Here is an 18637-nt window from a genome sequence, read left to right as displayed (position 1 = left end):
ATGGGGGCCCTTTCAGATATGGCTATAAACTGGCACACAGACCAAAAGACTTCCCCAGTGCTAGAATCTAAACTTGTATTGCTTATGAAAATTTATTTTTCTTGGTGTACCATAAAATTTACCACCCTTTTGAATAATCATTATCAAAACAATAACTCTTTTGTGCTTGCTATTTCAATTTTATCCAATCGTTTTCACTTAAGCAGGAATTTATCTCAAGGATGATGGTAGAGAATAATAAGCGAAAGAAGGAAAATGTTAAATTTGGCCATCAGTATAGGAAGATAACATGTCTTTTCATGGTTCAGGTTTCCACAGGTAGTATATATTTTCCCATGAATGAAAACTCCATAGAAATTCTGAACTCTGATCAACTAAGATAGTTAATGAAAGACACTGTCCTATCTGCTTCACAGAGGACTAATGTCTTAAGTTTGAAAAAAAAATCAATGAAATATAGGATGGCATGTGAAATAAGTCTTTGGAACTACACTGAAAAAGAACACTTTCAGGTAAAATGTTGAAAGAATAACTTCTAAAAGGAAGGGAAGCAGTAATTCTTCTACCAGCCAACATTATCTATTAAAATATAGCACCTATAGGATCTTTTTTTTTTTTTTAATTTTTGTCTTTGTTGGGTCTTTGTGGCTGCTCACTGGCTTTCTCTAGTTGGCAGTGCGCAGGCTTCTCACTGTAGTGGCCTCTCTTGTTGCAGAGCATGGGCTCTAGGCGTGTGGGCTTCAGTAGTTGTGGCATGCGGGCTCAGCAGTTGTGGCATGCGGGCTCAGCAGTTGTGGCGCACGGGTTTAGTTACTCCGCGGCATGTGGGATCTTCCTGGACCAGGGCTCGAAACCATGTCCCCTGCATTGGCAGGCAGATTCTTATCCACCGCGCCACCAGGGAAGCTCGTAGCACCTATAGGATCTTAGGGTTTCTTTTCATTGTTACTTTCCCTTGGTGTGTGGGTCAGTGTGGTGAGGGGGAGAAGGCAAAGAACTACTTACATTTGGGGAGTAAAATCCTACTACTAGTTTAGAGCTCTGTCTGCTCAAGTTTCTTTCCTCCACGGAATGTCCCTAACCCTTCACGGGATTCTTGGAGAACTAAATATGCACTGTCTGACCAGAGTTGAGCACCACTGTCTTAAACCATGAACCTATAGTGTATCTATGCCATATGTTACTTCATTAACTAAGCTCCTTGAAAAAAAAGGGATCCTATCTAGTATCTCACACAGCATCTAACATGAAGCCAAGTAGTTGGTTCTCATTAAGTATTTAATGCCTGATTAAGGCTTCTTCATACTTTTCATACAAAGCCTGTAAATACTTGGAACTCAAAACCACAACTGCACATACACGGCACTGACAGTTATGGACTCTAAGAATGACTGAAATCATCAACAATTTACTATTTTAATACTGGTGTTATAAGCAATAGCTCCCTTTTCATATGTTTGACCAGACTGAATCATCTCACCTCTGGTGGCAATTACATAATCAAGCATTTCAAATAAAATACCACTTTTTAAAATGAGTTTCCTAATATTGTTTAAATGTTGAAACTGCATATCAACCAATCATTGACAGTCTACACATGCTTAGAAATAAAACAATACTTTGCCTCTACGATTCAAGTCTCTATGTACTTTCTTGCAACAAAAGCCAATCTGTCTTTTTCAAAATTGTTTCTCCTGGCAAATATTTTTGCTGTCTGGCCAAGTTTTGCATTAAAAATAAAGTACAGTATTACAACATCAATCAACATTTAAAGTACTTAATGATCTATGAAAGAAAATATACAGTGATTCTTTTGAAACAACCAAGCCAATCAAAGTTTTATTTATATTATCAAATCAAGAGTGCAGCTTTGATAAAATAAAATCACGTTTGTGTTTAGAGATCTAAAAACAATATTAAGCACTTAGGTAATAAAAGAAAACAGACTGTTAAGAAGAGCTTAAATGGCAAGAATGACTTAAAGACATAACAGAACTGTCTGTCCCTTTACCCCCACTTCCTGTCTGTGCAACACTGGCCTCTCGCCTGCCCTTTCAAATACCAGTTGTATAAGCATAATTAGAGCTTTTTCTGTGGCTAATATTAACTTTAAAGCTCCTATATATTTACAATGAATTATTACTGGTAACTTTTTACATGAATAGGGACCTAGGCCACCTAAGCCTTGCCATTTACAATCAAAATCTAAAAATATTCTACTACTGAGGATTTAAATGGGTGCCTAAACAACTTACTAAGTAGTGCAGGGACCCTGATAACATTTAGCAACTACAGTAAGTCACAGAATTTTTTATCTTACCATCATCTACTGGGAATGACACAGGTAGTTGTCTAAAAAGGAATGTGAACTTAAATATTACAGTAGCATGACATATATAGCAACCTTGTCACAGACCAAGGAGTTGCTTCAGAATACTGCCTTTTTACCTTCATTAGTCTAGCCCTTCCCTAGGATATCAATTCCTTGGCTAAACCCTTGGGTGCTCAGTACGTCTCCTCCAGGTTGCCCGTATGTCTTCCAGATAATGTTGTAGTTACATTGGCTTTCAACCTAACTAGACTGTTTTCCCAACAAACACTGCCTCCGGGTAAGGGCAACCATTTCAGTATTTAGGGCGCAGCACAGAGGATACTGTCCTATCTTCAAAGGAGATATACAGAACAAAACACAAGTCAGATTAGAAACAACTGTTTTCCTGACAAGAAGAAATACAGTAACATGGAAAGATTAGGAACTTTGGTCAAGGATAAAAGATCAGTTTAAATCTCAGTTTCTTTAACTTATAAAATGGAACTAATACTACCTACTTTAGAGTTTCTTGTGAAGAGTAAATAAAATATGAGAAGACTAAATAATACAGTATATGTTACATAAAATGCCCATGATACTCAATATATAACTGTTTCCTTATTGTCCATTTCCAGCCCCTCTATTACATTTAGAGTTCTAAGGCTGGCCAAATCTTACAAAGCAAACAGAGGACTTTTAGTTGGGCACTAATTTGCCACAGAATCAAGTTTTCTTGAGGACAATACCTCACATGATCTTATTATTGTTTTTTATTCCTAACAATCTCTCATCTCCTGTCTCCTGCTGGTTTTAGGCCAACTTCCTCAGCTTGTCCTTTGGTATCCACACTTCAGTGATTTGTCTACTTGCCTCCGTAATGTCCAAGTCACTGTTTCTATTGTCTGATGGTATTTGTGCTGTACCGTCTCCTACTTTTTCCTATTTTGAACTCTATTTCATGTTAGGTGGTACTTCTTAATTACTTCATTACATGCCTTGGTACTATTGTGCCTAACCCAGACACCTAAAGTTGACACATTTCTAGGTTCCTATCACCTTTCCAATAACCTTTAATCATTATCTACTAAATGTAGCCCTAGAATAGCTTCAACTTCCTGGGGACTGTTACATCAGGGATTAAATGAGAGCATGCCGTCTTTATCAGCAGTTAAGAGTTAACAGAGCACTATGAACCACCTGATTATCTGAGGCCCAGCTGATAATCCTAAACACAGGACTCACCCTCGGGAATTGACAGGGCCTATGAGATCATTCACAAGCATCAAAAAGTACATGCCTGCACGTAAAGCACCATCCATAATCATAAACAGCTAGGTATAGCCAGACATTCATTCCACAAAAAGTTACTCTTTTACTTGAGAACACTGCCTTCTCTAACATACCAGACAGCTTTAGGCAGCATGACCACGGACTGAACAGGGAAAAGTTATACCATGACAAGTCGAGTCAGTCAAATCAATCCCTTTGAAGGTCAACAGGGTGACAGCCAGCACAACTGGACTGCCTCAATATTCCGGAAAACTAACTGGACAGCCAGGGCCAACTTATGACTTTGGTTTCACTAGGACCAGATTCAAATCAAAGCAAACTGGTCATGGGAGATGGAAATGGAAGTCACAAACTAATGGCAGTTGGTCTCACTCGACTGCACCAATGCATGGGGGGAAACTACATCTGATTCAATATTAGTGTTGTAGGGGAAAAAGGAAAAGGAAAAAAACCTACTTTGTTTTTTAAGTTCTTCAATTTGTTCTTCCTTTAAATCTAACTGTTCTGTAAGTCTTGATGCTGAATCCAACGCAACATTTGCTTCATCCAAACGCTCCTGAGGAAGAAAAGTTCATTAAAAAGCAGCATGCAAAAACTACTTCACAAACTATAGGGCCGGAAGACATCTTAAAGTCAATCAACCCCTTTCAGCTAATGAAGCTGCATTTCTGTGACCTTGGGCAAGTTCATTTGATACTAATAAGTATCAAAGATAGAACCCACACTTCACAACACAATAACGTCTCTTTCAGAGAAACTAAATAAAAAAGAGAATGCTATTTAAAGACAACATGGTGACAAAAGTTTAAAAAATGACAATCATAAGAATAAAAGCTACAAAAAAATACAAAAAGTCAAGAATATAGCAACAAATTTTTTTTTTTTTGGCTGTGTTGGGTCTTCGTTGCTGTGCATGGGCTTTCTCTAGTTGTGGAGAGTGGGGACTACTCTTCGTCGAGGTGCGTGGGCTTCTCACTGCGGTGGCTTCTCTTGCTGTGGAGCTCGGGCTCTAGGCGCACAGGCTTAAGTAGTTGTGGCACGCAGGCTCTGTAGTTTGCGGCTTGTGGGCTCTAGAGCACAGGCTCAGTAGTTGTGGTGCATGGGCTTAGTTGCTCCGTGGCATGTGGGATCTTCCCGGACCAGGGCTCGAACCCATGTCCCCAGCACCGGCAGGCGGATTCTTAACCACTGCGCCACCAGGGAAGTCCCAACAAATGTTCTTTTTTAATTTTTGCAAGTCTGATGGGTATAAAGTGATGTTTCATTATTACTTTATTTTTATTTCTCTAACTATAATACATACTAGTGAATTTGAGTAATTTTTCATGTTAATAGGACAACTGGATCTGCTCTTATGCAAAAATCTTTGCATACCTTGCCCATTTTTCCATTGAGCTGTCTTTCTCTCATCAGTTTGTGAGAGCACCTTATACAGTAGATATGAACACTTTGTCATCAGTGCTACAAATATAGTCAAACATGTCCTACTTTGATTCTTGAGTTTTAGTCTAGGTTAGGCTCCTCCCTGCCCTGAACTGCACACGTGGTCTTCTAGATTTTCTTGGAAGATATTTTTCTTTTTTAACATTTGTATCTTTAAAATAGTATTTCTCAGTAGGAGTTCTTTCAACATTCCTGGCCTCTGGCCACTAAATGCCGGAAGACCCCCCACAGTCACTGTAACAGCCAAAAATACCCCCCAGATTTCCAGCACCACTCCCAGTTGAGAATCCTTGCTTTAATACAGTTGGAATTTACTTTTGTATATGGTGTAAAATAGGGGTCCAATTTCATTCTCTTCCATATAGACAGCCGGTTGTATCTACTGTTTATTAGATAACCTACCCTTTTCCCCACTGAACTGGAAGTAGTTTAGGGTTTAGTTTTAAATTTAATTCTCAAATATAACCTGGGCTCCATTTCTGGATTCTCCTTCTGTTCCACTAATCTAGTCAATGTGGTATTGACTTATGGCTCTATCTTGACATTTAGTAGGCAAGTCCCTCCTCACCAATAATTCTTTCACACAATTTTCTTCGCTATTCTAGAGGATTCACCCATGTAAATGTCAGGTCAAGTTTCACCACCTTGAATCAGAGTATGATAGCTTTTTTGACGTATCATCTTGGATAGGCTAGTCCCCAGTTATCCAGTCAAACTTAAGGTAGGTATTGCTGTGAAGGTATTTTGCAAATGTAATCAAAGCTCAAATCAGCTGAATTTAAGGAAGGCACATTATCCTGGATAATCAGGGTGGACCTGATTGAACCAGCTGAAACTCCTTGAAATCAGGACTGAGGTTTCTCCATAAAGAAGGAATTCCATCTGTGGACAGCAACTTCAGTCCATGCCCACAGAGTCCATCCTTCTTGTGAGTTCTTTCCCTGACCACCTGTGGACAACAGCTTTGGCCCACGCCTATGAGTTCCAGCCTGCCTATGATGTCATCTTCCCATTTTGACTGCCAAACCTACCTAACTTGCTTAGCCAGGCCCCACAATGTTGCCAATTCCTTGTAACAAACCTCATAGGTATCCATATATGGTATATACATCAATGTATATGTGCATGTATATGTATGTATGTATGTGTACATATGTGTACACACATACACATCCTACTGGTTCTGCTTCTCAGGTTGAACCATAACTGATACAAAGAGAGACTGAAACAAAAAATTTTAAACAAAATCAACAAGATTAAATTTAGTGTAAAGGAAATTTAAATAAACTTTCAAATGACGTCGTTAACCTCATAGCATTTATATTTAAGAAATAATTAAAGCTTAAAAAAACTACACTAAGATGTTTTTGAAAATTAACATTCAGATTTCATTATTCTTTCTACCATTTTTTTGTTTTTTATTTCATTAATTTCAACTTTTATCTTTACTAATTCCCTCTTAGTTTCTTCTGATTTATTCTGTTGTTTTTCTAAATATATATTACATTAAAAATTTTTTTAAATAGAGCTAGTTTAAAAAGAAGATCTGGACTTCTAACAGTATGACCAGCTAAATATTTTGGTCCCACTGAAAACAAAAGCGACAAATAAAATATCTTTTTAATGTGTTAATGAGCTAATCAGAAAGTAAGCATAAATGGTGAATAAACATATTAAAAGATGCTTGACCTCATTACTAGAAATGCAAATTAAAACCATAAGATAGCCCTTCCCACCTACCACATTGGCAAACACTTTAAAAAATTCTGATAATGCTAGCATTGCCGAGGATGTAGAACAAGAACTCTTAGTACCACTGGCCGGAGAAAATTAGCACAAGTGCTTTAGAAAACAATTTGCCCCCAAGTCTAATAAAATTGAAACTGCCCATATGTATCCCATAACTCAGCAATTCCAATCGAGATACACACCTGAAACTCTTATACATGTGCACCAGGAGATATAAACAAGGAAATTCATAACCACATTGTTTGTATGGCAGATAAGGGAAATGTCCTTTATCAGGAAAATGGGTAAATAAATTACATATTCATGCAAGGAATACAGCAGTGAAAATAATGACCCTCCTAACACAGTAACTACACAGTTACAGCTGAAACTCATGAACATAATGCTAAGCAAAAAAAGCAAGCCTCAGAAGAATTCCATTTACATACAGTGTTTAAAAATATGCAAAACCAAACATGTACTGTAAAAAGATGCAAATCTATGTGCTAAAACCATAAAGAAAAACAAAGGGGTAAAACACATAAAAGGTGGTAAGAAGGAGAGATGTGGAGGGGTGCTTACGGAACTTCAAAGGGTGACATTCTTTTACTGGGTGGTGAGTACGTGGGTATTTGCTGTATTGCTATTCTTATATTTTATACGTATTATCTAAATATTGTTTTGCAGTCACTCAACATTTAGTAAAAATTTTAAAACATTATGGAAGTATGTCTTCAATTATTTAGAATATTAATATGCCTAAACAGCATATTCATCTCTAATGACAGATACATATATTTTATTACTTTCCACCAGCTATCACCAGAGTCTACTTATGACTCAGAAAAGTTTATCCTACATCAAACAGCAAGTCACTGTGGTGTCTCTTCATGGGGTTCATTTTATTTATTTCTTATATATGATATTTATAGGCATGAAATACAGCATAATAATAAAGAGAAAAATATTTTAAAGAATTAAGGTGCAATATGGTCACCTTATCTTCGATAAAGGAGGCAAGAGTATACAATGGAGAAAAGACAGCCTCTTCAATAAGTGGTGCTGGGAAAACTGGACAGCTACATGTAAAAGAATGAAATTAGAACACTGCCTAACACCATACACAAAAATAAACTCAAAATGGATTAAAGACCCAAATGTAAGGCCAGACACTATCAAACTCTTAGAGGAAAACATAGGCAGAACACTCTGTGACATAAATCACAGCAAGATCCTTTTTGACCCACCTCCTAGAGAAATGGAAATAAAAACAAAAATAAACAAATGGGACCTAATGAAACTTAAAAGCTTTTGCACAGCAAAGGAAACCATAAACAAGACAAAAAGACAGAATCTGAGAAAATATTTGCAAATGAAGCAACTGACAAAGGACTAATCTCCAAAATATACATAAGCAGCTCATGCAGCTCAATATCAAACAAACAACCAACCCAATCAAAAAATGGGCAGAAGACCTAAATAGACATTTCTCCAAAGAAGATATACAAATTGCCAACAAACACATTGAAAGGATGCTCAACATCACTAATCATTAGAGAAATGCAAATCAAAACTACAATGTGGTATCACCTCACACCGGTCAGAATGGCCATCATCAAAAAATCTACAAACAATAAATGCTGGAGAGGGTGTGGAGAAAAGGGAACCCTCTTGCACTGTTGGTGGGAATGTAAATTGATACAGCCAATATGGAGAACAGTATGGAAGTCCCTTAAAAAACTAAACATAGAACTACCATATGACCCAGCAATCCCACTAGTGGGCATATACCTTGAGAAAACCGTAATTCAAGAAGAGTCACGTACCACAATGTTCACTGCAGCACTATTCACAATAGCCAGGACATGGAAGCAACCTAAATGTCCATCGACAGATGAATGGATAAGGAAGATGTGACACATATATGCAATGGAATATCACTCAGCCATAAAAAGAAACAAAATTGAGTTATTTGTAGTGAGGTGGATGGACCTAGAGTCTATCATACAGAGTGAAGTAAGTCAGAAAGAGAAAAACAAATACCGTATGCTAACACATATATATGGAAACTAAAAAAAGGAAATGGTTTTGATGAACCTAGGGGCAGGACGGGAATAAAGACAGAGATGTAGAGAATGGGCTGGAGGACACGGGGAGGGGGAAGGGTAAGCTGGGACAAAGTGAGAGAGTGGCATGGACATATATACACTACCAAATGTAAAATAGCTAGCTAGTGGGAAGCAGCTGCATGGCACAGGGAGATCAGCTCGGTGTTTTGTGACCACCTAGAGGGGTGGGATAAGGAGGGTGGGAGGGAGACACAAGAGGGAGGGGATATGGGGATATACATATGCATATAGCTGATTCACTTTGTTATACAGCAGAAACTAACAACACTGTAAAGCAATTATACTCTGATAAAGATGTTAAAAAAAAAAGATACAGCAAGAAAAGAATTAAGGTGCAAAAGAAAACGATCTAATGGGATAATACACATTATTTTAATCCATGTGAAATAAAGTGCCCAATATATTTTGTTGAAAACAGAAAGTTATACAGTTAAAATTTTACATTAATTTTTTTTAGTGATCTCTAAAATGCCCACCTGTGCTAAAAATTTAAATCTCGTATTTGCTGTGTCTATAAGTGACATGAGGGAAATCCTGAGTATCTTATTCACTGTTATGCCTCAGTGACAACATTTACTCAATTAACTGTTTAGGAAAAAAAAAAAAATTAACTGTTTAGGAGATTATTTCCAAGACAAAAATTCTACAAGTATTTGTTTTGTGCATAATAAAATTTACAAGAGTAAGTTATTTCAACCAACCTGTAATGATACAAGTTTTCCTTCCAGATTTTCTGCCTTTTTCTTCCATTCAGCAACAAGTTGCTTGTGTTTTTCCAGTTCAGCAGAATACATAGCTTTTTCTTCTAAAGAGGAAAAAAAAGTTACATTAGTATTTTGTAATTGTGATAAAATTAGAATTTTAAACCACTTGAAATTTTAATAATTCAACAAAAATAGTTCAAATGTCTTAACAAGAAAATTATATATGCCTTAGTGATGACGTTAACTGGAATTAAAGTAATGAGATCACTTTCCTCTGCTTAAATCCTTCTCCACCTTGTCCATCTTGCAAACTTTCCCTCCCTTCAGAACTCTACTCAAATATTTCCTTTTAGCGAAGCTTTCTCTATGGCCTCAGTACCATACTATTTTGTACACATGTCCACTCTGGTATTATACAGAGCAGACCTAGAGAATTCTTACGTGTAAAATACAAAATTTCAACCATAGGAGTAACCCTGACATGTACGTATGTACAAATGTAAAGTTTTGCTCAGGCACAAAACTATAACTTCTTTAACTTCATTAGCCTCACATCCTCTAACCGCCTGCCCCCTCACTAGCAGTTCATGCATTGCCAGTAGTTACAGAATGTACGAGTTGACAAATGGATGGGTGAATGATCTAAAGGGGGTAAATCGGAGGATGGGAGGTAGATGTGAAAAAGCATATTTGGTTATCGGGGTACGTGTGCTCTGGTCACTATTACTATGTGCCTAGAAAAGTACTTTCCACCTGAACTAGAAAAATGCAGTTACCTTAAAGTATAGATGAACAGCTAAGAACAAATTAATCAATACTTCAAAAGAGAGTAATTACTGATGATTAACTCTCTGAAGTGGATTCAACCTCCAACCAACATCTCAACACCTATCTTTTTTTTTCTACACGTGTGCCTCTCTCTTCCTTTGTATTCCCCTTTATCATGTGATCCTCCTTACTATGTTACCCTCATACTTCCCTCACCTCTCACCTTAACTAAAGTATCATAATATGACACTAAAATTTTTTTTAATAATTAGTATATACGGTTTATGTTCTCTACTCTTAACTGTAAAAAAAAGTCTAATTTGTTGATGGCTACTTATCTTCTCCCCCTACAAGTGGGTAACCTTTCAAAGATTTCCCTATGCCTAATCTAAAATAGCACTCAAGCCAAAATTCCCAAAACTACGGATCTGTGAACAACACAGGTTTGAACTGCATGGTTCCACCATATGTAGATTTTTTTCAGTAAATATACTGGAAAAATTTTTTGGAGATTTGAGACAATTTGAAAAAGCAGATGAACCACATAGACTAGAAATATCAAAAACATTAAGAAAAAGGTTATGTCACGAATGCTTGAAATACATATAGATACTAGTCTATCCTAACATAGGCAGAAGGTGAGTGATAATATAAATTTAACAATATATTAGTTTTCTTACTGTTTTATAACTTTGCTTCCAAAGAATCACATTACCATAAGGTATGCCTCTCTCTCTTGTAATTGGAGAAACTGCATATCAGCCTATCATCACAAGTAAGCGGTTTTTTAAAAAAATGTAACAATGTTTCCAGTACTATATTATGAATATGACTATATTATTGTATACCATAAAAATTTTATAACCATTCATTAGTGTAAAGGCTAGGCTAACATAAAGCAATAATACTGCTACTTCTTCATTATCAATCATGAATCATTATACCTAAATATGAATTTCTTTTTCACACATTTCATTTTTGATGTCTAGTGTTAGTAATATGTATAATATCTACAGTGTTTTCTATCATATAAGAGAATACTGATGTAGGTACTAATAGACAAACAATTCATCTTGTAAACAGATGACATAAACTTACAGTATCAATAAATACAGTACAGTGAATGTATTTTCTCTTCCTTATGATTTTCTTAATAACATTTTCTTTTCTCTAGCTTCCTTTATTGTAAGAATACAGTATATAGTACATATAACATACAAAAAATGTGTCAACTGACTATGTTATTAGCAAGGCTCCTGGTCAACAGTAGGCTATTAGGAGTTAAGTTCGGGGGAACTCAAGTTATGGATTTTCAACTGCATGGGGGGTAGGCATCCTAAACCATACACTGTTCAAGGGTCAACCGTACAATAACTCTTCTTCAGTGAAAGACTGGCCATACAACTGACCTTGCTGGAAATGCTCCAGGACCATCTGCAGGTTGGAGAGTGACAGAGCATACTGCTTTACTTGTTCCTGAGACATGGAAAGCTGTAGTGCAGTTTCATCCCTTTGCTTGGATGCCACATTCAACTGTTCCTGCAACGACTCTACCTGTAAACTGGCCTGATGGCTTTGAAAAAAAGAATAAAAGTCAAACTGTTTCTATCTATTTAGACACTTTGACAAGATGAAATACTTTCCCTACATTTTACTGCACTAAATGCAAGTTATACTCAAAGAATTTAGATACTTTAACAGATAAAACCTCTTTCCTGTTTTTTTTATTGTGGTAAAATACACATAACATTTACCATTTTAACCATTTTTATGTGTACAGTTCAGTGGTAGTAAGTACACTTGCATGGCTGTACAACCATCACGACCATCCATCTCTAGAACTTTTTCATCTTCCCAAGCCGAAACTCCACACCCATTAAACAATAACCCCCTCTCCCCCTGCTAACCACCATTCTACTTTCTGTCTCTATGAATCTGACCTTCCCTACATTTTACTGCATTAAATTCAAGTTAGATTTAAAAGAAACTTGAAGAATTCCTCTGATCTTCGTTCTCCCTGCTTTTGTTAATTCAATCATCCTTCCTGTGAAAGTGACTTTGAACAAATGGCAGTCATTTTAAACACAGAACTGGGCTAAACAAGATACGTCAGCTTAAGAAAAATTTAAAAATAGCCTGCAACTTTTGTGTTTCGAGGCTAAAACTCTAAGATGTAATTTATCATAAACTTGTAAGTTGTAAGGGATTTTGGAAGTCATTTTGTCCAGCTCCAACCCAACAAGCAATGGATTCTGATACCCCCCTTGCTTTTGGCACTCACAATCCTAGTTAACTCACAACTTTCCAAAGGTTATCCCAGCTTTTACTGTCATCTTTCTTTCTGCTTACATTAAATATAATAACCCCTACACCTGTCCCAAATCAGAGATCCCTAAGAGAATTACAGAACATCTATCCAGGCTTATGTCATTGAGGTACTTCCTTAATGTACAATTATTACATACAAAATATTGCAATAGCCTTTCCTGGGTTTTTAATATCCAGCTAAATTCTTATTCAGAGTAGCCCAATAAAACCCATTAAGAGCAGCTCACTTTGAAGAAACTTTACCCAATAGCACCCTCTTTTGGAAAAGGCAGTAAACTGATAACCAGAGGACTTAACTCTCCCCTCTTATGTCCCTGGACTTTATTCAACTTTGCTGGTTAGCAAATCACTCAAAGGGTGATTATAAGGATGAAATGAACTGTGATGTCATTCAAAAAGTTAATAAATACAACACGGTGTTACTATTGTTAAGGGCTCAAAACACCATAATCTGACTCTGTAGATTTGAGTTACTTATACACCAAATATTTACTGAACATCTATGAAACTATGTGTAAGAATGTATACTGTGGGAAGTGTGCGACATAAATGGCATCATTCCTACCCACTGGTGGTCTTACACTTCGTTTGGTGGGAGAAGGTGTAAAACAGCTCAACCATTACAAATACCCCTAAGTAAAATACAAGTGCCCTATGAAAGACTCAAAATATTACGCAGGTTCAAAGGAAAAACATCACACTAGGAATTGATTTTGGATTTGTGGAGTGGGGTGCTAAAAAATCATTCATCATGAAGTGCTATGTGAAGAATAGGTGGGATTAACAGAAAAACAGAAAAAGCATGACAGTCTAACCTGGTTCTGAAAAAAGGAGCAACAAGACCACAGCCCTACCTATCGAAGGTTATTCTGCAGTTATTATGAATAGTAAACAAAAATAGGCAGAGATTAGAAACTATTTCAATTAGAGAAAATAAGGGCCTGAAAATTGAAAGGAAAGATGATCAATCTTATAGACTAAGGATGTTTTGCTATTTCTGCCAATGTGGAATACATACACAAAGGTTCACTCACTGTTTTAATTCTCATTTTAAACAAGTTCTTCTTCTGAGTCTGAAGGTACAATAACACATCCTACAAAGGGGGTAAGGAGTTCACCCTCAGAAATACTATCTCTACTGGCCTATAATCTCTTTGCAGAGATAATATCTACTATATCCTTATATTTCCCTCAGCACCATACACAGTAAAAAGATAAAAAGATGCACATACAACTAATGGGAAGATAAATGGACATGATTTTTTTTGGAAGATTATTTGGCACTACATGTCAAACGTTTTAAAAAAGCCTTTCAATCAGAAGTTCCATTTCTCAAAATTTACACTAAGGAAATAATCTGTCATCAACACAAAAATACCTATTTTGGGTTATCAAAACAGCACTCTTGGGCTTCCCTGGTGGTGCAGTGCTTAAGAATCCGCCTGACAATGCAGGGGACACAGGTTTGAGCCCTGGTCTGGGAAGATCCCACATGCCACGGAGCAACTAAGCCCATGTGCTACAACTACTGAGCCTGCGCTCTAGAGCCCATGAGCCACAGCTACTGAGCCCGTGTGCCACAACTACTGAAGCCCGCGTGCCTAGAGCCCGTGTTCTACAACAAGAGAAGCCACCGCAGTGAGAAGCCTGTGCACTACAATGAAGAGTAGCCCCCGCTCACCACAACTAGAGAGAGCCCACTCACAGCAATGAAGACCCAATGCAGCCAAAAATAAAATAAATACAATAAATTTATATAAAAAACAAAAAAACAAAACAGCACTCTTAGTAATTCTGAAAAGTTGAAACACTCTAAATGTCCAATAATAAATGAGTGGGTTAAAGAAATTATGGCAAATCCAAATAATGGTATACTATGCAGCCACAAATGATACTGCAGGAACATATGGCTTAATGTGTACTCATATTCATATTATTAACTGATAGAAGCAGGTTACAAAACAGTATAAATAGTATGATCTCCATTTTGCTTTAAGAAAATAATATGTAATGTATACACACACATACAGAAGCATACAAAGGCACAGAAAAAGATTATCTCTGGATGAGTGAGTCTGTGGCTTTATGTTCTTTTGGTTTATATGAGTTTCCTGAAGTGGAAAATATGTTTTTGTAATAAGAAAAAAAAACACAACACATTTTATTGAGAGAAATAAAATTTAAAAATATATAAGCAGGGACCTGGTCACTCAAAAGTTCTAACAAGCCAGGAGTTAATTCACATTGACCTAGGCCTTTCCCTTGCTACTTCCTTTACTCTCTCCTTTCTAATATCCAAACTTTGTTCAACCTTAGATCACCTGATTAAAAATTAAATCACATAAATTAAATTAGTTCTTGGGGAACCTGGCAACGCTAATGAAATCAGTCAGAATTTAAGTCTAGCCTCCTACAATGATGAGAAGCAATTATCTAGGATAACAATTAAGATTTGGAGAAACCTCAGTTTGAATGCCAGATCTGGATAAGGGTCACAAACCCAAGTGTGAAAGTGACATGTGCACTTTGTGTGCCTGACCTTGGGAAGGTTATTAAACCTCTTTACCCTTAGTTTCTTAGTCTGTAAAATGGAGATAATGAATTTTGTGAGAATAAAATAAGGTAGCATATGAAAAATTCTGAGTCTGACACTCAGGAAGTATTTAATTAATATTAATACTAAAAAAAAAAAAAAAAAAAAAAGAAAAAGTTACCTTGCATTTTCCACGGCATTAGAGGATGAAACTAGTTTTTCCTCCAGTACTGTTACTTTCTTTCTTAGCTTAGCCTCTCTATCATCTGCAGCCAAAACTTCACGGGTGTAAGAATCTTCTGATTCTAAAAGATGGTTACGCAATCTCTCTAGCTCCTTGTTTAAGCGCAATTCTTTGTCACGTAAATGTTGAACCTAGGTAGAGGACATTTCTTTTATTTTTCTTCCATAAAATGCTCCCCCCTTCCCCTCCTACAAGCCACTCTGTTATCAAATCTTTCTCCATTACTGAAGTGTATTAATTGTATACTAATTTCTCATACTGCAAGATATATTTATGCTAAGAAAAAAGGCTCCGGAAATCATCTTGAATATTCATTTGGAAGGTTTACTTTGTAAGATCTCATTCCCTGTGGCTATAATGGAAAATGGAATTGTACAAAGTACTAGGCTTTTTGTGACAGGCCACTTTTTCAGTAAATCTCATTTTTTTCATACTTTGTGGGTAGGAAATTTTTCTTATATCCAAGATATGCCCTCTTTTTCTTTTCTTGAGGTATAATTTAATTTCAGGTATAAAACATAATGATTAGATCATGGTTTTTGCTTGAAAACTGAAACAGAATGCACTTTTGGGAGATCAAAATCCTACTAAAGCGCATCAGAGTAAGACAAAGAAAAAATCACCTAAGAGAAATTCATTTTAATTGATAATCTTTATAGTTTTCTTATTTAAGAGTTATTAGACTTAAGTGTTTGAATCACTATTTCTTTAAAGTGAAAGTATACCTCATTCTGTACAGCAGTGTTTTCCATTTGTTTCTGTTTCAGGGCCAACATGACTTGATCTCTCTCCTGCTGAAAGATAACTGTCTTCTCCTGCATTGACTTAACTGCATTTAAAAGTTGATTTAACTCCCCAGTCTTGCCCTTTTGGAAAGAAATAACTTTAGCTTTAAAGAAAGACACATTTTAAAAAAGACAGTTCTTCATTAAATAATTTAAAAACTCAGTTAACTATGTCAAGGTCATCCAAAACAAGGAAAGTCTGAGAAACCATCACAGTCTAAAGGAGCCTAAAGAGACAATGACAACTAATTATAATGTATCCTGGATGGGACCATGGAACAAGAAAAGGACATTTGCTAAAAAATTAAGAAAATTCAAATAAACTATTAATGTATCTATAAAGGTTCATTAGTTGTTGCCAATGTACCATAGTAACATAAGATGTTAAAAATAAGGGAAACAGCGTGTGAGGTATATGGGAACACTGTACTATCTTTCCAACTTTTCTAATAATCTGAAACTATTCTTAAAGGAAAAGTTTATTTAAAATGCTTTAAAAAGAACTCAAAAGACACAATCTCTTCAAACTTACCCTACACAACAAAGCATACACAAACCCCCAAATCACCCAAAAGTAAGTGTGTGTGTGTGTGTGTGTGTGTGTGTGTGTGTGTCTATTCATCAGGCATACGCAACTGTTGTTAGGGAAAGTAACAGTGTGGAGTTGCTGGCACAGGAGAAAAAGCAAAGTCATTTCACATGCACAACCTATTTTAAAAGAACATTTTGGCAACAGTTTAACGAAAGCAACTCTGGAATGTTATCTTGCTAAGACTGTTAGGAAAATTTATTCCTGAATGCCTTCCATACAAGAACAATATATTAAAGACACAGGAAAAAAAAGATAACCTTTCATTGCAGAAGTAGGGCCATGAATTTAAGATGATAGCTAGAATTCTAAAAAGCACAAAAAAGTGTCAGACTGTTTACAGCCAATTCTTTTCTCTGTTTGAGAAATGCATATCGTCTGAATCTATTTATAGATTGGTATCATTTTTACATTTTCATGTAAACTTTCCATTTCTTTAAGAATATATAACACGTCCCCGAGGACAAATCATTGAAACCAAAGCATAAAACCATCTGTTCCTCTTATCTCAACACCCCCTCCTGGAAAAGAAGGCCAATATTTTCCAAACAGTTTTTCAGTTAAACATTTTTTTCACATTAGAGAAATGCTTGACAAAGAGTAGAGTATTATAAGAAATCAATTAGTTTATGCTAATTATCCTCAAGTAATACAATACTTAAGTACAACTTAACTAACTCAGGGAAGCTTCCTGAAAGGTAGGTGAGCCTTAATTAAATCTGTACACTTTGGATCTATAAATGTCAATGAAATAGAATTAGACTGTACAAGATGCTAAAACTACAATAGAAAAAAAACATAAAAAGAATACTTTATTGTCCTCCTCTCCGTCATTATACTCTTACAAGCCCTAAGATGCTACACCCAATTTTGGCTAGTGAGCAATAGAAAGCTTCTACCCTCTACCAGTCTTTTTCATACTGAATATAGATCAGTACCATAAGAAGCTAAGAAGCTATTCCTGAAAGGAGGAGCACAACTCAATACATCAGTGTACCTATTTAATCAGATGACAAAGAAGGGGAAAATGAGGCAAGACTTTTCTTATCAAGTGAAAACTACATCAAGCATTCACAAACTTTAATCCAAGACTCTTAAAATGGAATTTAATTGGCAAAAGAAGTTAAATCATTTTGTATCTTGTGCCCCAGCAGCATGTAAACACTCAAGAAGCAGTTGTTGAATATTCCATTGTTCTGCCTCATTTCTTTGCTAAATTTCCACCACTAAAAGTATAGAAATAAGAGTAAAAAGGCACTACATCAAAAGAGCGCATAGCTTTGATCACAGCATGATGTATTGGGTCTTCAATACACTCTTATCAAAAGCAAATATCAACTGAATGCAAACATTTAAATATATCAAAATTACTGACACTTTTAACCAATACAACCTTCCTTTTTATGGGTGAATAAACAAACCAATAAAGTCAAAACACACCCAAAGTCACACAATGACACAACTGGGATTAGAATATTTATTGAGTCTACTTATGTGAAAAGTACTATTCATAGCTAACGCTTTTCAAATACCAGGCTGTGAATGATTCATAAATATCAATTTAATGGGTCATCCAGCACTTCCTTTTTTTTAAGAGAGCATCACACGTAGTAAAGGTAATTTCTGATTCCTGAAACTTTTGTTTCAGTTTTACACACACACACACACACACACACACACACACACAAGTGCTTACTGTGTCACAATGTAAAATGTATTTTGTACTTCAGATCATTGTCAAAGATGTAGCATGTATTTCACGGATCCCTTTATCTATAATAACCT

General features: G+C 36.1%; 1 protein-coding gene across 3 annotated transcripts in view; it reads right to left on the bottom strand.

Moving 5' to 3' along the window:
• TRIP11 (thyroid hormone receptor interactor 11) overlaps nt 1-18637 on the bottom strand; it is a 68293-nt gene that overhangs the window by 16438 nt on the left and 33218 nt on the right. For all 3 annotated transcript variants that reach the window (XM_060095718.1, XM_060095717.1, XM_060095716.1), the window contains 5 exons: nt 16204-16344; nt 15416-15609; nt 11783-11946; nt 9603-9706; nt 4058-4157 (listed from right to left, as the gene is read on the bottom strand). In XM_060095718.1, the coding sequence (XP_059951701.1) occupies nt 4058-4157; nt 9603-9706; nt 11783-11946; nt 15416-15609; nt 16204-16344 (703 nt within the window). The remainder of the gene's footprint in view (nt 1-4057; nt 4158-9602; nt 9707-11782; nt 11947-15415; nt 15610-16203; nt 16345-18637) is intronic.

The sequence above is a fragment of the Mesoplodon densirostris genome, chromosome 4, assembly GCF_025265405.1.
Source record: "Mesoplodon densirostris isolate mMesDen1 chromosome 4, mMesDen1 primary haplotype, whole genome shotgun sequence".
Classification (NCBI taxonomy): domain Eukaryota; kingdom Metazoa; phylum Chordata; class Mammalia; order Artiodactyla; family Ziphiidae; genus Mesoplodon; species Mesoplodon densirostris.
The sequence above is the reverse complement of the archived record's forward strand: the minus strand, read 5'-3'. Positions and strand labels throughout refer to the sequence as shown.